Source organism: Coloeus monedula (assembly GCF_965178545.1).
Source record: "Coloeus monedula genome assembly, chromosome: Z".
Taxonomy (NCBI): domain Eukaryota; kingdom Metazoa; phylum Chordata; class Aves; order Passeriformes; family Corvidae; genus Coloeus; species Coloeus monedula.
Window position 1 is genome coordinate 46453934 of NC_138822.1, and position 20237 is coordinate 46474170.

Consider the following 20237-nt stretch of genomic DNA (forward strand, 5'->3'; position numbering starts at 1 on the left):
AATTGTTAATGCATTAAACCTGGTAAGAATAGCATTTATTTGAGATTATTACTTATTTTCAGGGGTATTTGTTTGCATAAACTGATTTTTTTCTAGGTAAATGCACATGGTGAAACAATTAAGTCATTGCGCTTCAGTTACCTAATGATCCTACAGAAGGTTGCAAATCATGCTGCACTGCTGCAGACAGACAACACTAGCAAGCTGCAGGTTAGTTTCAGAAGTATCTAAAAAATGGACTTGGGGAAAATGAATGGGATGAAAAGTCTTGAATGCAAATTGCTGCTGGCCTCCTTTTTAAGTCTTAACTAACTGCAACTAAGATATTTTGTGAAATTCCTTTTGCATATACCTTATAAAGACATTATACAAAAGAACATGTTCATTTAGTTGATGCATACCTGAAAATAAGGGTTATAAAACATTGGAGAGATAGGAGGGAGAGTAGTTTTTAATGATTTCTAATGGTGCCATTTTTGTTACATTTGTGAAGAGTGCCTATAAGAAGAATGTCTTTGTGCAAGTAAATAAATAAATAATAGCTAATTAGAATTTTTTTTCTCTCGTACTTTTATTAAGAGCTGAGTTTGTTTAAATAATGAGAAACATGTTTTAGAAGAAATTGGTCAATGAAGGATCAATATCAATTTATCTTGTTACTGTGGCTAGTAACAAGACCCACAAAGGGCAGTTTTTAGAAAAGCTTGTGTGAGCCTTAAGATCCAGGAATGAGGAAAGGGATTTAGGGATGTTGGCACTTTCTCTTAGAAGCTATCAAGGAAGAGAAATCAGAATGTCCTAGGTAATTTTGAAAGTTTGTTCCATTCAAGCAGTTTTGCTTTTTCGGAAATGTTAATTTTGGTTTCCAGGGCCTTATACACAGCATATACCCAGATGTTTTCAGTGGGCTTTTTTGTGCATTGCATATGTAGTTTTATAACATTTGGTATTTAAATAACCTCTGAAATAAGAGAATACAAGTATTCAGTGACTTGCTATCTTTTGCCAACATCTACTAAATAAAGTGCTACTTTATAGTGTTTCTAACCTTTAGTATTGATGGTAATTACATGTGTTATTCTTAAGTGAGAGATGTGATCTTTTCTTTCTCTCTGGAAAAGTGGACTTGAAGTGTGAGGTTACGTTTAAGTTCAGAGCTAAATTTAGCAGTGGAGCTTTATGTGGCTTTTGAACAGCTTAGGTGCATTTCCTGAACAGTTATTATTTTTGTGGAACAATATGTAGTTCCCATACTGGCTTGTTATTCCAGAGAGTCAAGAGAATTGTTGGTACACAACTGTTGGCTAATGCAAACCTCAAGGCAACAGAATTTTTTGAAACTGACAGTTCTGGTCAAGAGAAGAAATTTTGAATACAATCCATGATTTCAGATTAGGACTCTCTTTTGTTTTTAAATGAAACAAAGCAAAATACATGGGATATGTTTTATCCAGCAGTTTTGTAGTGAGCTAATTTAATAACCACATAACTCTGCTTGAGATACTTTGGCAGATCACGTTTCATCCTGTTTAACTCCTTGTATGGCTTAATATAGTTCTGATTTTTAATACCTGTTCAATCTTTCTGCTTTTCTTCCAGGAAGCACATATCAAACGAGTTTGCAGCCAGGTGTTTTCCAGTTTTCCAGATTTTGTGCAGTTAAGCAAAGATGCAGCCTTTGAAACAATTTCAGATCCAAAATACAGTGGAAAAATGAAGGTAAACCCATTCCTTAGAAGAAATATAAATATTAGTAACAGTAATAGATTTGGCCTATATTATATGGATGTAAGAAAATGTACACCTGATAGTTGTGGGGGTTTTAATCATTCTATTTATGACTGGTCATACAACAGCAGGTATCTCCTGTCATGGATCGGTATGCATTTGGGCAAAGACTGGGTAAGTGTATCTGTGATGCTTGGATTTTCTGAGATTTTAACTTCACATGTTTAATGGTGGGCATGGAAATGACCCTTATAGTCAACGTAATTATTGTTTTGTGAAACCATGGTTTCCAGTGACAGTCAGAAATATTTGGCAAAGAAAAGGAAGCAAAACAAAATTATTGTGGGCTTAGTGGTTTGTGCACACCTGTTGGAGAATGGTTAGAGGATCAGGGACATGGATTATTGATAAAACCAGATCAATAGAAGAGCTGTGCAGGCAAAGGCCTGCAAGCAAAAGCCTGCATGAGAAAAAGCCTCCATGAGAAAATACCTGTGTGAGAAACAGGCCTAAGAACCAAAAGGGAGTTTTTAGGAGGTACAGTCCTGTGCTGATAAGATATACTGACCATGAGAAGGGAGGAAGATTTTTGATCTCTCAAGTCAAAACATAAATAATAGAAGCTTGCCAAATGTAGTCTTTTATCTAACCCAATTATGTAGAAGTAAGAATGCGCTTTTGTAAGTTTAAACTAATTAAAGAACTGATAAGCTTGTACTCAATACTATATAAGCACCTCTGTATTGCCAATAAATGAAGCTTGCTTTATCAATCACATTGACTGTCTGCATGGCTTCCCCCGCCAGAAAGTCAGCACACGCCTTCAGTTTTGTGTGTAGTCCCTGCTCTCAAAAAGCGTATGTTAAGACTTTGAGAATATTTAGAGGATGGTTCAGAGAAGGGCCACAGAGGTGTTTAGTAACTGTGCGTCAGAAGCAGCCAAGTAGGCTGGGACTCCCCAGCCTGTAAAGATGTCTTAGGATGAATGTAAGTAGGACCTACACAATCATGAGTAGGATGGAACTGGTGAAAATGTACTGAGTGCCTACTGACTTCTTGAACCCTTTGGACATTAGGTGAAAATAATAGTAGTCATGCTAAAGATGACCAAAATAAATGTGTCCAGTGTGAATAAAACTCCTTACCTCAGAAACTTTCTGGTTTCAGAAAGGAACAAAAGGTGTTTAATGATGACGTATAGCGTAGATGATGATGGTGTTGTTTAATGTAGATGAAAAATATGTCTAATATAGCTAATTAAAAAGAAAGCTATACTAGTTTTAGTAGTGTTCCTGAGCTGAGAGTAATGGTGTGGGAGGGGCTGTTAGAAGCTATGCAGAATTTTGGCTCTCCATAAACCTGGGTATTAACATTTCTTCTTGGGACAGGTGGCAGTGGGAGGATTATGTTGCTGTAGCAGTCATGGCTGTTATCACTTTACTGGTTTGTTACTATGTAAGCAAGATCTTTCTTTACTGTTAATACATACGTGTGAAATACCTGCATGTTAACTTTGTTGTATACATTTAATTTTTGAGAAGGTGAATTTAGGTGTCAAATTAGCTACCAGCAAATTTTCAATACATAGCTCTAAAAACTAAATCCATCATATTCAGGAGTTGAAGAATTGCTTATGAAGGGGTTCTGTTACTGATTATTTTACCCTGGCATTATTCACACTACTATTTTACATTTTGGGGGGTTTTTTGGTTGTTTTTTTGGTTTTTTTTTTTCCCATGGCATTCCTGGAAAAGCAGGCAGCCCATGGCTTGGACATGCACACCCTTCACTGGATTAAAAAACTGGCTGGTTAGTCAAGCCCAGAGAGTGCTGATGGATGGTGCCACATCCAGTTGACATCCAGTCACTAGTGGTATCTCCCAGGACTCAGTGTTGGGGCCAGTCCTGTTTAATATCTTTACTGATGATCTGGATGAGGGGATTGAGTGCACTCTGAGTAGGTTTGTAAAGTTAAGCTTGGTGGGATTGTTGATGTGCTGGAGGGTAGGAAGGCTTTGCAGAGGGATCAGTGGCCCAAGACCAATGGTATGAGGTTCAACAAGACCAGATGCCAGGTCCACATTTGGCCACCAGAGCCCCCTGCAGTACTACAGGCTGGGGCAGAGTGGCTGGAAAGCTGCCTGGTGAGAAAGGACATGGAGGTGCTGGTCAACAGTGGCTGAACATGAGCCAGTAGTGTGCCCAGTAGCCAAGAAGGCCAGCGGCATCCTGGCTTGTAACAGAAATTTTGTGTCCTGCAGGATCAGGGAAGTGATTCTTCCCCTGTACTTGGCGCTGGTGAGGCCACACCTTGAGTGCTGTATCCAGTTCTGGGCCCTTCACGGCAGGAAGGACATTGAGGTCCTGCTGGAGTGTGTCCAGAGAAGGGGGATGGAGCTGGTGAAGGGTCTGGAGCGTCAGGTTTATGAGGAGCAGCTGAGAGACCTGGGATTGTTTAGCTTGGAGAAAAGGTCTTCCTGAGACTCCTTATTACTCTGTACAACTACCTGAAATGAGGTTGTGGTAAGATGCTGTCCTGATTTTGGCCAGGACAGAGTTAATTTTGTGCAGTAGCTGTGAGGGGGCGGCGCCTGGAGTGATGCAGGCATGGCCGGGGGGTGGTTGTTCTATACTATTTCTCTGTCATTGCTGGGACAAGGGTAGGAGACTCTCTGTTTTCCAACAAGAACAGAGTGTCTTCCAGTTGACAAAAACATGGCTGGAGGAGCATTGTTCATTTTTTCAGAGCCTGCAATGAGCATTTTTGCATGTAAATCACCCTCTCTCTTGTACTTTTGTCATTAAAACTGTAATAAGGTTTTCTTACCTTATTGCTGTTTCCAGTAAAATCTTCGTATCTCAACCCGTGATTTTCACTTTTTTTGCCTCAGTTCTCAACTGCATCCTGCCGTGGTAGGAGGAGAGAAGGAGGGAGCAAGAGAGTGGCATCTGGTTTGGGAGAGTATTGGTGGGGGCTCTGAATTGCGGAGTACCATTCCTAAACCATGACATACAAGAATTAGTCTCTTCTCCTGGATAACAAGTGACAGGATGAGAGGAAATCACCACAAACTACGTTGGTGGAGGTTCAGGCTGAACATCAGGAAGAATTTCTTCATGGAAATGGTTGTCAGGCATTGGATTTGGCTGCCCAGGGAGGTGGTGGAAATTTGCCATCCTGAAAGTGTTCTGTGGACATGGCACTTAGTGCTGTGGTCTATTTGACATGCTTGTGTTTGGTCAGAGGTTGGACTCGATCTTGGAGTTCTTTTGCAGCCTAAATGCTTCTGTGATTAAAATTAATTTTTCTTTTTTAAGGATTTTGCCTCTTGGGGCTATTGCACACTTCACTCCAGTACTGCCTTAGAACATTTTAATTATGTGTTTTTTGACACAGAAGTGAACAACACAGGCAAGCAAAAATGCTCGAGTTAATACAGAGGTTCCAACATTATGTGCCTTCAAAGCCTGTATCTTTCAGAGCTGCCTGTTGGGAGGAATCTATTCCAAACCATGGCTGTAAGTCTTAAGTTGTTTCTGGGATAGCATAGACTGCAGCGTGTTCTCACGGGTACATCTGACTGTGGCTGTGTGAGTTGGATGTAACCTTGGCTAGTGGCAGTAAGGCTCTTCTCATGCTTGTGTGCAGCGGCCCTGGGTGTTAAGGTGTGTATCTCAAGGTATTTCTTAATATAGATCATAGGTAATTGCAAAAAAACCACAAGCACAACCTCTCCCTCCAAACCCCTCTGCCACCCCAAAACCTGACCACGCACCCCCACCAAAAAAAAAGAAAGGGAGAGGGGGAGCAAAAACCCCACAAGCTCGCCAAACTCAGATCCTTAATAAGCACATGTTCTTGAGAAGAGCCTTGGTGGGTAAAATTTCAATTTTTTTTTAAAGAAGCTCTGTATGTATAGTGGGAAGATGTATTATGAATTCCAATCTTGCATTTTTGAAGTGCTCATTATATGGAAAAATATTTCTTCAATGTGTTTGGTAAAGGAGGTGCCCAAAAGTAAGAAAGAAAAGAGAAAAAATTACTGTAGTTCTTTCACAGAACATTTTTTCTGTGACCTTTCAAATAAAGTCAGGTCAAACACTCTTCTGAAGTAGTAGGAGGCAAAGGTATGGAGCAGCATGGCCCTTCCTTTCCTCCAAGGTGGGAAATCATGATCTGGTAGTATTACGATGGTTTTTGCTTGTTCGGTGGGTTTTTTTACTTCATAAATTACAGAACTGGTGTGTTTTCAAATGCTGCAGTTATGACAGATGGTTTTGTACATGGTGCTTTATTCTAGAATTTATTCTGCTTTATTCTATAGCGTCTATTTCAGTCCATAAATTAGGATAAAATTTATTGAAAGAATTGCTTACTTTGAGAGAAATTGCTCTGCTTTTTCTTTTAAGGGGAGCTTGAATTTTGTGCCATTCATGAAATATGTCTTAGTATAAATAGAATATTCTGAACTATGTGGTGATAGTGCTAGGTGTGTAGGGACAGGATGAGGAAGGCTAAGATGAAGCTGGAGTTGAACATGGCAAAGGATGCAAAATAAAACAAGAAGGGCTTTTACAGGTATGTCAGCCAGAAAAGTAAAGTTGAAAGAAGTGTGTACTCCCCTGATGAGCAATGCTGGAAAACTGGGAACAATGAATGAGTAGAAGGCTGGGGAACTCAACAGCATTTTGCCTCAGTCTTCAATGGTGACCTCTCTTCTCACACCTCTTGAGTGTGTGGACAGCAGGATGTGGACTGGGGGAACAAAGATCCTCCCTCTGTAAGTGAAGATCAGGTTTATGACACCTGAGGAACCTCATTGTACGTAAGTCCATGGGACCCAATGAGATTAATCCCAGAAACCTGAGGGAGTTGGCTAATGTAGTTGCCAAGCTAGTCTCCATAGTATTTGAGAAGTCATTAGTCAGGTGAAGTCCCAGGCGGCTGGAAAAGGGAAACATTGTACCTGTCCTTAAAAAAGAATGAGAAAGGAGTACTGTGACAACCTGTCAGCCTCACCTCTGTGCCTAGGAAGATCATGGAACAGATCCCTCTGGAAGCTATGGTAAGATAGATAGAGGACAGGGATGTGATTTGAAACAACTCTAACAATTTCACCAAGGGCAAGTCCTGCCTGACTAACCTAGTGGCCTTCTAAACTGGAGTGACTTCATCAGTGAACAAGGTGAGGGCTATAGGTGTTGTTCGTCTGGACTTCTGTAACACCTTTGACAAGGTCCTCCATAATGTCCTTTTCTCTAAATCAAAAAGTAATGGATTTGATGGGTGGACTGTTACATGGATAAGGAATTGGGTGGATCGTCACATCCAGAAGGTAGTGGTCGACGGCTTAGAGTCACAATGAACATCAGTGACAAGTGGGCTCCCTCAAGGACTCATACTGGGATCAGTTTTTTTTACTATCTTCATTAATGACATAGATAAAAGGGATCAAGTGCACCTTCAGCAAATTTGCAGGCGACACCAGGCTGAGCAGTGCAGTTGACACATCTGAAGGATGGGATGGCATCCAGAGGCACCTGGACAAGCTCAGGAACTGGGCCCACAGAAATCGCCAAGGTTCAGCAAATCCAAGTGCAAGGTGCTGCACCTGGTCTGGGGCAAGCCCTGCTATCAGCACATGCTGGGGGATGGACAGATGGAGACCAGCCCTGCTGAGAAGGACTTGGAGGTGCTGGTGGATGAGAGGCTGGACATGACCAACAAGTGTACTCACAACCCAGAAAGCCAAACGTGTTCTGTGTGCAGTGCATCAAAGGAGGTGTCGCCAGCCGGGCAAGGGAGGTGATTTTCCTCCTGTGCTCCACTCGTGCAGTGTACTGTGTCCAGCTTTCTCAGCACAAAAAGTATATGGACATGTTGGAACAAGTCCAGAGAGGGGCCATGAAGATTATTAGAGGGATGGAGCACCTGTCCCCTGAGGAAAGGCTGAGAGAGTTGAGGTTTCTCAGTCTGGAGAAGAGAAAGCTCTTGGGTAACCTCACTGCTACCATTCACTGAGTGAAGGAAGTGTAAAGAAATCTGGAGGGAGACTTTTTACAGTGGTAGGACAAGGGATAATGGCTCGAAATTGAAAAAGAGTAGGTTTAGATCAGATAATAGGAAGAAATTCTTTCCTGTGACGGTGGTGAGGCACAGGAGCAGGTTCCCTAGAGAAGCTCTGGATGCCGCATCCCTGGAAGTGCTCAAAGGCAGTTAGGATGGGGCTTTGAATCTAGTAGGTGTCATCCCTCCCCATGGTGGCATCGCTGGAAACTAAATGGTCTTTAACCCAAACCATTGTATGATTCAGTGATGTTTGTGCCTGGAAGGAGGATAGTGGGTTATGTAATTGTCATTGAAAATAATCTGGAGTTTGGGTCCATTAATTTTGACTTAATGAAACCAAAAATTGGTTTATACATTTTTGGTGTGGTGACTTGCTTTTTTTGTTTCCTGTTACAAATTTTAAAATGGAGGCTGTTTGTGATGATTTTGCATTTTATACTGTGAAAGCAAAATCCTTCAGGAAGTATTTAATTTAGAAAGTTGTCTTACGGTAAGAAAGTAATCACAGAAGAGCCAACTGGTACTAGAGCTTGAAAATGGCTTTATCAGTTTTTAACATGTTTATTTGGAAATAACAGACAAATGATAGTAAAATGTTTTTAATAGCCTTGTTGCACTGTAATGCTTTACATTTTCTGTTTCGTAAATAAATTCTGGAAACTAAGTGAAATTATTTTGGAACTTTGATCTGGTAGTGTAAACTACGTAAGTATTACTTTGTCGTTTAAATTAAAATTCAGTACAGACTACACAGACATTTTGGTACAGGTGATTATTCTTTTGTAGATAAGCATAGTTGCAAAGGAATAGTTGTGGAATTTTCAAAAAATTTATTCAGGGGAGGGGAAAGGGCTGTGTTGTTTTGTTTTTTTTAATGAAGTTTATTAGCTAAGCAGCTGTAGCTGTTTCGAAGAGTTGGAAAGGTTCTGTCTGTTTAAAGTATCTGTTCTCCAACCAGAGATAAAACACACAGGGAAATATTCTGGTTTGGGATGTGAATTACTTCCGCCAGTAAAACTATATTTGCTTGTATGCAAGGGTTAAAGAGTACCCTGCATGTGGTGTTTGTGTCCTACCTGTTGCTGTGGCTACAGTCATCTCTGTGTTTTGCAAGCTGTAGCATTTAACATGCCACCCCAGGTTTTCTGTTCTGAATTTTGGATTACAGCAAGAGCCTAGAGAAAACAGTCTGTACAATCAAATATTCAACATGCATAATCATTGATGGTATACGTAACATGGTATAATGAGAACACTAATATGTCTGTATTACAGTGGGAGGTGGGTAATACACAGTGGTGTGGTCTTAGTGAACTTCAGCTTTTTTGTGAAATAATCCCCTCCTTTTCACTTGTACTGCAGAATTCAAGCTTTGCTTACACATTTTATTACAAGGTGAATTTCATGCTTAGATTTTTAAATAGAAGTAGTTGAATATATGAGGACTGAATGAAAGGCGTGTCCTGCTTTGTTTAGAAACCACCATTTTTCTGTCATGATGTAAGATAGTGGGGACCTGCAAAGCATACGGACAAATGGTTCATTGCTTTTGAAACACAATGATTTCAGGTTGTCCACACAAAACTATTGAAGATTGCTTGGAAAAGAAGATGAGTGAGGATAGCTTCACAAGCCTGCAGTAATTCTCATTCAGACTACCTTGTTGGATTATTTCTACAGTTTTGTTAAAATTGTGTCTCAGAGAGACTCTATAAGCTTATTAAGTGTAAAAGATTATTAAATGTCTAGGCCATTGAAATAATTTTTTTTCCTTTTTTTTGTAACTGCATGCATAATATTTTTACAGACATCCATTTGTGGGGTTTTGGAATACTGTTCTTAATACAAATCTCTTAGGAATTACTGTTGTATTGATTTAATTATTTTTGCTTGGCGTATCATCATTCAGTAGAAAACTGGAAATCTGTTGGAGCACTTTGCAAGGAACGGTAACCTCTACCATTAAACATAACTCTGACCCAGGCAGGCCGGGCTTTGAAGGCTTAAAAAATACTGTAAGCTAACTTGAACATCTCTAAAAAAAAAAAACCTCTCAAAAGCAAGAAGTAAAATTTAATCACAGACGACTCACGATGTGTAGCAATTGGGTGGTGTATGTTTAAATCCATGTGGACTCTTACAAAGAAGATATTACTTCTGCTTGAGTATGATCAAGTATTTCTGGTTTGGACTAAAAACATACAGGATAGTATTCTGGTGTGCAAGTTTAGGATTTACTTCTCTTTGGGGCGAAAGCATTCATTGCTTTTCCCAGTTAGAGTTGTTTCTTACTCCAGAATACCTAAATTCCCAATGGGCTTGAAATTGCATGGATTTATTTTTGTATTCTTCTTTAGGAAATTCATTATTTGACCTGTACTTTAATAATAACAACAATAACACAGAAGCCAATTCCATCTGGTTTAAAAGAATGTCACTTTTGTTTCTTTTCTTAATGTGGCTAAATAAAATGCAAATATAAGTAGTATAGCTCTTGTTAAATTGCCTGTTGTGGATTTTTTGCCCCCAGTAAAATAAATCCTATTTTGTATGTTCATGTACAATGAAATGAAGCAAAAAAATCTGTCATTTGTACCTTGTTTTCACTTGTAACAGGCTGGCTAACATTTACTAAGGAGCTCATAAGTGACATGTAATTACCATTTTATGTTCTAGATATTGTCCAGAATTGTAACATTAATATAAACATTCATCATTATTTGATTGTCAAAGATTTGTTAGGCTTCTAGTGAAATCACTCTTGATGAACAGTTTATGTATTTATCCGTGAATAAATACAATTTCAGAAATATTTACTGCTCAGTGGGAAAAAGCTACAGTCATGGTACAGAAAATTCCTCTTTTCCCATTGTGTATGGCTTCTGCACAGTGCTCTGGAGCTGCCATTGCCAGATGTGGACATGCTTCTTTTGAAAATAACAGTATCACTATTATACACAAGGCTCTGGATTATTTGCTTCCCTACCAGAAGAACGTTGTGTGTGGGCGGATTATTGGCATTTCAAGGTCTGTGCAGAGTCTGGGAAGCTGGATCCTACTGTAAACAGAGCAACAGATGAGAGTGGGAGCGGGGAGGGGCATACATCTCACTGATTATTTTAAGAAGACAAGTTCCAAGAAGCTCTGAACTCGGAGGACAGAAAGTTTAAACAGACCTCGGAGTTTTCAGGACAAATATGTGCATTTTTTAAATGCAGAAACTTGGAATCTGAGCTGGTGACATGAGTAACTTTTTGTTGTGGTGTGTACACTGACACAAGTAGCTTCTGAATTTACCTCTTAGTGGTCTGATGACATTTTCACAGTAGGATTTCCATGTGGATCACAGAAAAATGCAAAGGTCCAGCATCTCCGTTACCTTTGGCACATCTATTATGTTAGTAATGATTTTTGTTACAGTTCTGTTTCGCTTTGCAAGTAGTTAAGTATGGTGTAGCCTGTTTGGAGGTTGAAAACATGAGTGTGTATGAGATGACCTGTAGATAAAAATGTCTTCATTTTTCTGCTGTGGTTCATTTACAGGTCCTTCAACAGCTTTTAAATCACTTCCGAAAAAATAAGGATAAAGTTCTTCTTTTCTCCTTTTCCACAAAGGTGAGCTCCATGTGATTTTTATCAATTAACTGCAGCAGTAAGTTCTGAATCGTGAATCACTGAAGTGACGCCTTGTCAACCACATTTCCTCGTTGCTTCTACTGTGAGAAGTAATTATGAGGACAGTGTGCTGTACTCCACAAGCATATTGAAACCCTATGTTACCTCATGATAAAAATGGTGATGGCAAAACAAGTGTAACAACTCTTCTGCCTTCCCTAGAGCTTTTTGAAATTGTTCTGTTACTTGAGGTGCAGATAGCTGAGTTCAGCTGGTGTGCCTTGAGTTAGAGCACTGTCGCAGCACTGTATGACTGCAATATCATAAAAGCTTTGTGTTAGCACTGAAAGTCGTTAAGTTTCCTCATTCTGCTGACTTTTGATCATCAGCAGCAATGAAACTTCAATTCTTGCTGCACCAGTTGACTTGAACTAAAAACTGTCTAATTGGAGCAAGAGATATATGTACATTTTACTTTTTAAGGGCTTGCTCCTTGATTGTCTTGTTAGGGAATAATGTGTTTCCTGAAATAGTGCACTCTGTAGTATTGGGGCTTTTTATTTAAATATTTGTAATGATAGTACTAAAAAGCATTTTAAAAAGTAGTAATTTGAGTGGTTGTTCAGAGTCTTAAATACCTCTCTTTTTTTGGCTTTAAGAAAGAGTGCAAGTTTAATGTTCAGATGCAGTAGTAAAGTACTCAGTGTGTCTTAGGCTGTTTTATGGTGTCCAGTACCAGATTGACTGCTGGTTACTGCGGTCTCTTTCACTCCATGCCCCTGAGCTCTGACTGTGCACTCAGTGCTGGCTGTGGTGCTCATTTACTGTATTTCAAATAATTGCAACTTGCTAAGATGGGAGGAAGCTGCTTAAATGGACTGCCTGCTTATTGAGTTGGATTGAGTGACAGTTAGAGGTGAAACAGGCAGCCAGGGTTGGATGGTGGACTGAGACCACAGCAGACCAACATTAATTACCTTGAGTGCTGTGGAATCATGGCTAAAGAGAATTATGAATGTTGATAAGAAAATGGCAGAGATGTAGTCTCATTTGCAGTGGGTGGTATAATGAAAATATATTTGATAAACATGGCCCCTGTTAATCATGTTTAATTAAAAAGATAGTAGTAAGTACTTAACTTTTTATTTCCTTTTTTTCTTCGTTTTTCCACTCAGTTGCTGGATGTGCTGGAACAGTACTGCATGGCATCTGGGCTAGATTATCGAAGACTTGATGGAAATACAAAATCAGAAGATAGAATCAGAATTGTAAGAGAGTTCAACAGCATTCAGGAAATTAACATATGTCTTGTATCTACAATGTAAGAAAATTTAACTTGTGGTTTGTTTCAATATGTCTGTCTAGTGTTCAGTAAATCGGTTACCCTGTAACTATATAAATACACTTGTGTCAGTTGTTAATGCTTACAGGTATGACTTAGCTGAGGTTGTGACCATTTTAGTGGAAGCTGCACAGCATTATTGTCAAAAACTATGTACTGTGATTAGAGGAAGTAAAATTTCACCTCTAATTTTCCTGCTTCCAGAATGTAACTGGCATAAAAACTGGTTATGAGTTTAATTATAGTATTTAGAGGAGTTGGCCTGTGTAGGACTTAATGGGAATGAAGTAGCAACAGGGATTTTTACTGAGTAAGTTGATAATAGTTGGTTAGGACTCAACTATTCATACAGTCTATAAAATGTGATATTTACATGAGAAAACTGCATTTTGTAGCAGTGGTTATTTGAGTACTTGGTGGTTATTAGTACAACAGTAATGCAAAGCTGTACTGCACTGTTTTCAGTATCTTTAATGTGTTCTTTTTTTTATGTTGGGGAAGAGTATGCCAATAGGGACCTAATACAGAACGATCTAGTTTCAGTGGTTTTCTGACTATCATATAGTTATGTTTTTTCATTTTTATGCTTCTAGGGCTGGTGGATTGGGTCTTAATTTTGTTGGTGCCAATGTTGTTATACTGTTTGATCCTACATGGAATCCAGCAAATGATCTTCAAGCGATTGATAGGTACACTCTCAAAATACAGAATTTGATCCATGTTGTGCTCTTCCTTTCATTCTGTAATCTGATTGTTCAGCTGAAACTTTTATTGAAGAAAGAAATTTTTTACATAGTCTGATTCATCCACAAGGCAGTAGGAAAGGTCCAGCTAAATTAGTTTTTAGCTTTGATGTGATTATTTATAATCCTAAATTTTACAGTTTATTTTCCTGTATTTCTTTTTTGTGGCAGAGAGCCAAAAAAACCCCTCAACTGAAAACTCCCCATGGTCACTATAACTTTTTTTGATGTCTGGAATATGTGTATGTAGATGACATTTTTCTTGTGTTTTTCATGACAGAGTACATTGTGGTTGACCCTAGTTCAGATGATGTTTTGAATTCCAAAACCCTAAAAGACGAGGGCTCTTTATTTTCTCTTCTGCTTCACCATTGTGGTGCTTTTAAAGCACTCACATCTATCTCTGATATTATGGTGTTGGAGTATTTCCAGTAATATAGATTTTTCTTTCAAGGCTTTTCGACTGTAGGATATTTCCCTAGGAATCCAGGGAAGACCTTTGAGTAACTGAAGTAAAGAATATTGAAAATCTTCAAAATTCAGTGGATTTACGTATTTTCATGAGCAGAAATAAACTTGTTTCTGTTATCTCATGGAGTTATGTAATTCTGTTTTAAGGGTCTTTCTGATTTCTAGGATGTCTTTATGTGCACCTGTTCTAGAGAAACATTAGCATCAGGAACATGTATTGGGGACTATCTTTAAAGAATCTTTGTAAGATCACATTACTATGAATTTTAGCCTCCCATGAATTTTGTGGAATAAAGTCTATTAGAAGACTCAGAATTTGCTGTTTGAACAGAACACTTGCCAGTTCATTAGCTGTTTTTATGGTGTTGTGTCTTGTAAAGTGATTTATAAAGTTAAGAAAGAACAGGCTGCTCCAAGTAATCTATGAGATAATTCCTGTATAATGCAAATAGGAGAATACTTTAAGAAAAAGTAGGTGGAGACAGAGAGGAAAACAAACAAACAAACAAACCTGAGATAAACAGAGTGGAAGATGTGTTTTCTGGAGAGATGGGAGACAGTTCTTGTGATATAAAATGAGGAGAGAGCTTTTTAAACTGGATAGGCCTGAGGAGAAATATGAAATACTGAAGGTAAAGGAATAGGAAATTATTTACTGAGGAAAATTTGGAAAAGTAAGGAAAACAACCCAATCGACATATGCATGATTTAGAATAGTCCTGTTTTATGAGAATGCTTTTATAGATTTAGTTCGTTAGTTATTTATTACTACCCTTAAGAGCTCTCATTTCTTAAAATGTTTTTCATGTACCATGTCCTTGCAGAGCTTATAGAATTGGCCAATACAGAGCTGTTAAAGTGTTTAGATTGATATCCTTGGGAACTGTGGAAGAGATGATGTACTTACGACAAGTTTATAAACAGGTAAAGTTCACAAACTGTTTGAATGGGGAGCTCTTCCTAGTAGTTTCAGGGGCAGAAAGCTAATCTAGTCTGTAGTAAAATTGTAGTTTACCTTGAGTTTATGGTATATGATGTTAACTTACTAAGCAAAGGTGCATCATTTAGCGATTCTCAAAGAGTGGAACAGAATTATATTTGTATTCAAGTTTTTCTGTAACTATTGACAGTTTAGTTATGCGATGTACCTTATTCGGGTTATACAGAGAATTTTTTTATTTGAAGACTTGTAAAGTGCAACTGCGATAGTTGTAGTTAGTATCCGCAGCAGTCTGATTCAGGCAGCTTTTTCTCATGAAAGTCTGGAAAAAGTAAAGCAGAACTCTTGCTGGTGCTATAGAAGAAAAGCAAGAGGCATTGCAACTTTCCTAATTCTGGAAACTTGCTTTTAAAAGGAGAGGGAAGTGTCGTTGGTTCTGTTACAAAGATCAGAAGTGATGCTGCTCGCTGGACCACTTAGCCTGGATCACTTGCACTCTCAATTTTTCGACTTGCGTTGATAGGCTAAGATCTGAATAAGTGACAAATAAAAATAAGGTTCTAAGATCATCTGATTGCACAGAGCAGATAGTCATAAAATGAATTTATCCTCAGGAAGGTGAAATCTTGAGCTCTGTTAAGTAATGTGTGTTGTTTGCTTTAAAATGCTACTTTCGGAAGTATAACAATGTCTTTTAGCTCACTTAAGGTCAGTGTTTTGTAGAAGCCAAAAAGCCATTAGAGTTCTGTTTAATTTTGACAAAATTATCTAAATAAAGAAGAGGAAATGTAAGGAAAAATTAAAAGGAATATGGGAGATAGGTGGAACAGGTAACTGGGAAATTTGCAGAGATTCTGTATGAGACACTCAGAATTAAGATGTTGTAGTAGTTGAAATAATATACTAGAATGACAAGTTAAATATAACGCATGGTAAGTCCTAAAACAGTATTTGAGGGACAGTGGTCTAAAAACATAAAAGCTAATAGTTTAGTGTTTTAACACATCACGAGCACAAATTGTACTGCTGTATGGACATTAGTAAGGTTTAAAAGAGTGCTGATTACAAAAAAACTCCCTAAACTTTATTTATTCTTTACATGCACATTCATGGAAAAGCTTGGAGAGGGTCCTGTTCCAAAGTTTCTCTTGTGCAAAGTACTTTTGAGAACTCCTTTCAAAAGCAAATATCAGTAGGAGAAGCCTCAGAAAGGCTAACAAAATGAGCAATAGCTGATTACAACCAGCTATATTCACTAAAACCTTAATGGAGGGGAGCCTGCTTCGCAGAGATCTTTGGAGGTGGTGATCTTGTAGAAAAAGAAGACCTGGATATTGTCTCTTTGGATTCCAAAAAGCATGTATAAGTCTTGAAAGAATGTATCAATATTTTTCTTTTTTTCTTTTTTTTTTCTTTTTTTTTTTTAATTGACTTGTATTTTTCAAGTTGAATAAGCTGCAATAAACAGAGTAATTATAAGTCTGAGGGCTGGGGTTTTTTTGGCTGTACTTGAATTGCTTTCCCTTAACAAGTTAGCATACAGTGCAAAGGAAGGTGAAAAAAATGCTAATAATTTAGTATAGTGGAAGCTGAGCTGTCAAGATATACAGGAGTGCCAGCAATATGTATGGTAGGTGTCTGATAATAGGCAACAATGCAGTAAAAGTCTTCGAATAGTCTATTTTTTTTAATTCAGTAAAGCCAAGCAGGTTCATATTATACCACAATCTGTTATACCAACATCTGCCAGGGAAATTAAAACAAAATATCCTCTCTAGGGAATTTCTGCTTGTTCCAGCTAAAGCTGTGTATATAATGTGGGTGCCAGGAAATTCTGACGTGTTGTTGTAGCAAACACTTCTGAAACCTCTTGTGTTGTTCTGTTTTAGCAACTTCACTGTGCAGTGATTGGAACTGAAAATGCCAGGCGATATTTTGAGGCAGTGCAAGGATCAAAGGAACATCAAGGAGAACTTTTTGGGATTCATAACCTTTTCAAACTTAGGACTCATGGGTCCTGTCTTACCAAAGACATCTTGGAGGTGTGAAGCACTACCCTATAACTTTTGGATATTAGTTTTACATTTTTCCTTTCCTCATGAGACTTTTTGGTCATTGTTTTGAATGGAAACACTATAAAACAGAATGGTAAAACTTAATCAATACTTGTCTGTGCCATGACTTGAATGAAATAGGCATGCTAATGTCTCATTCTGGTACTCATTCTCATTCTGAATTTATCTGAAAGATAAATTTCTTTAAATCCAAGAATGGAAAAAGCTTGAATTAGGATTTTCATAAATTTCCTAATACATATATTTTTTTAATAAAAACTACATCACTTATTTTTTGGTACTTTCGCACAGCTTTGTGCACAGATATCTTTTATTCATCAGTAACTCAGACTGACCTTTTAAGTCAGAATTCTGACCATAAAAATATTTTTTATGGTCACAGTAACCTCTTTAGAGTACTTTTTGCGATGTTAATAACTGTTTTAAAAAAATGTATTTTATAATGCTGTATTTTGAAGTATTACAGGGTGCAAGTAAATAACTGAGATTTCGTGTTCAAAAATTAATTTCTTAATTACTCTAAAAAGACTGTTGGCCTAATTCTGTAGTGTATAGTGCAAACTAACTTTAAGTATATTCAGTATTATACCTTTTTGTATGGAGCATGTTTGCTGCAGCTAGCTTGCATCTTCAAATTTACTGCAGCTTTTTTCCCTATTTCTTTTTCTTTCCATCCTTCCCTTTATTTTGTTATTTTTCTTCTGCTAGAAATTTAGTCTGGACCTTGCTGATAGTACTTCTGGTGCTTACACTTGTGTAGAAAGAAGGAAACTTCTTTCCTGTGCTTGCCTTTGTATGCAATAAAACCTGTATCTCTTTATGTTAACATATTTGATTGTTTTAGAGGGAAGGGCGGGTAGAAGCAGGAGTCATAACAGCAACTACATGGCTGAAGGAAGAGAATCGTTCATGCAGCTCAGAAAAGGTGAGAAGTCTTTGTCGACTTGTAGACCAGAGCATGACAGGCCTCTGGCTCCCAATATTACAGTGGCAAATGTGGGAAAATATGTCATTAGGCTCATAACACTTTTACCCTATTGTTTTGAAGATTTTGTTTAGGGAATTGTGGAAAGGACTACAGTTGGTTTAGATGATTAAATGTTTCTGTTTTTGTGGAACTCTAGAAGATGACCTATTTAGCTGTTGTAGTCAACCAATCAGACAGTGATTCCCACCAAACCAGTGGTCTGTTCAATACTGTTTTTTTATTTTTAATGTATGTAATTATCTAATGGTTTCCTTCTGGAATAAGATCTTATTTTTTTTTATTTTTTCGTGCAAAGGTCAGTTTTAATGGGAGCATTTCATTTGTAGGAATGTTTTTGACTGAGCGCCGTGATCAGGTACTTTGGGAAGTAAGCAGTTAGGTCTGTAAAGTGGGCTGTAAGAGTAAAGTTGTCATTAGATTAGATCACACTGAATGACATTACAAATTAGCCACTATCTTTTATGCCTGTTGGAGATTTTTGTGAGTAAATGTCGATATTTAATGTGTGCCCTTACATTGGTCTTAATCTCATATTGATAATGCATCGCTAGATGGTCATGATCTCACATATGACTTGCTGACAAACTTTTTAAGCTTATGTTAAATGCTTTTTGATGAGCAGAATTTTATCAGGATTAATATATTCATTTTAAAATGTTTCTTTGAGTACAAAATTTTAGTATTTACTGTTCTGACTTTCTGTTTACATGTTGTCATAATTCTTATCTCAGCGGTGTGCAGTCTTGGAGCTCTGTTCTGGACTTTAGTATCTTAAAAATGTTTTAAGATTGCCTGGGCATAATTTTGTTTGATTACAGTAGGCCTAGATGAATTTCAGAGTGGAATGTTATGTACTCATGACTTTAATGTTAGCCCCCATATACAAGGAAGTTTACCACTGCACTGAGATTTATTTTGTGTAATGACACATTATATTGAGGTTTAAATCATGAAGTCACCTTCCAAACTACTCTTGAAAGATGAAAAGTAGCAATGAGATTAGTATAAGCTTGAATAATATGGGTGTGGATGGGGAAGGCATAAGTTGTCTTAGCAGTGTGCAGCATATATCGTCTCAAGTACATAATACTATTGGTTATTTTCTGCTTAGTTGTTCTGCTAAAATTTTCTGCTGGCAGAGACTTTGGTAATTTCTCATTATGAATTATTTTGCATTTTGTAGTACTATTTTACTTATTTTTTGCTTGAGTAACATAGTGGAAATCCACTTCTTTTACACTGCTTTGGGATTAGGTGGGTGGTGTATACCATTAATGTTAAATAACTTTGCTTTAATTTTTTTTTTTTTTTTTTTTTTTTAGTATGAACAACCAGACTGTAAAGAAGATGGAGATCCCCAAAGCATTCAGGCACAGTTAAAAAGAGACGAGACGGATTTTTGGGATGACTTCAGTGATGATGATATTCTGGAGAGTTCTGTAAAAAAATGTGACAGAAGGAAGCCAAGCAATGGAAATAATTTCATGGTAACAAAAGGACAGCTTTCGTTAATGCAGTGTGGATTCTCTAAGTTGTTGCAGAGAGAAATTGAAACTACCAAAGAAGGGGATGATAATTATAATTCTCATAATTCAAGTTCTGCTGATCACACTGTAAGAAAAATTGTAAATAGCAAGCATGATGATTTTCAGAAATGTCAAACCATTGTGCCTGTTTTGGAGCATGGGAAAGCTGTTCTGCCACCAAATGGAACTGATAAACAAGATATGCATAGTACAGACTGGCTTGGATTATCAGGCTCTGAGGAGGAAGGGGACAGAAAAAATGAGGATCAAGGCATTTCAAAGCAATGTGATATAGTCATGGAAACTGAAAGTAGTTCTGAAGAGGATGATGATGTCATCTTTCCGACCCAAGTTCAAGTATGCCAGCAACCAGTGCTTACTAAAGAAGTTGAAATACACAGGTCAACATCTGAAAATTGTGAAGAGTTAGCAAAAGAAAAAGCTGGATTTGTATTTAAGGGAAACAGTAGACAATTTGGATTCCCCAGTACTGAGTCAAATTTCAGCAGTGCCATGTCTTTTGAAGACATCAAGAATGACACAGAGTTGAAAGGAGCAAGCGACATAAGTGATGAGTCTGATGATATTGAACTTTCCCATAATTCTGAATCAAGAAACCTAGGAACTTTGAACTTTCCAAAGTGGAAGGAGGGGTGTGCCCTTAACAATGAACTAGATAATGTCTCCAAGTCTCTGCTACAAGCAAAGAAGCCCAGTAGAAAAGGAAAGGAAGGTGGTT

The 20237-nt window shown here is 37.8% G+C and overlaps 2 protein-coding genes across 2 annotated transcripts in view; both read left to right on the forward strand.

Annotated features, from left to right (window-relative positions):
* LOC309585508 (DNA excision repair protein ERCC-6-like 2) overlaps positions 1-16957 on the forward strand; it is a gene marked incomplete at its 3' end in the record, with an annotated part of 33261 nt that extends 16304 nt beyond the window's left edge. Inside the window, exons 8-14 of the mRNA XM_082302278.1 lie at positions 97-210; positions 1600-1719; positions 11342-11413; positions 12589-12734; positions 13349-13444; positions 14794-14893; positions 16799-16957. Of these exons, the coding sequence (XP_082158404.1) occupies positions 97-210; positions 1600-1719; positions 11342-11413; positions 12589-12734; positions 13349-13444; positions 14794-14893; positions 16799-16957 (807 nt within the window). The remainder of the gene's footprint in view (positions 1-96; positions 211-1599; positions 1720-11341; positions 11414-12588; positions 12735-13348; positions 13445-14793; positions 14894-16798) is intronic.
* Positions 16958-18300: 1343 nt separating this feature from the next.
* LOC309585144 (DNA excision repair protein ERCC-6-like 2) overlaps positions 18301-20237 on the forward strand; it is a gene marked incomplete at its 5' end in the record, with an annotated part of 21587 nt that continues 19650 nt past the window's right edge. The window contains 2 exons of the mRNA XM_082301674.1: positions 18301-18327; positions 19295-20231. Coding sequence (XP_082157800.1) covers positions 18301-18327; positions 19295-20231 — 964 coding nt within the window. The remainder of the gene's footprint in view (positions 18328-19294; positions 20232-20237) is intronic.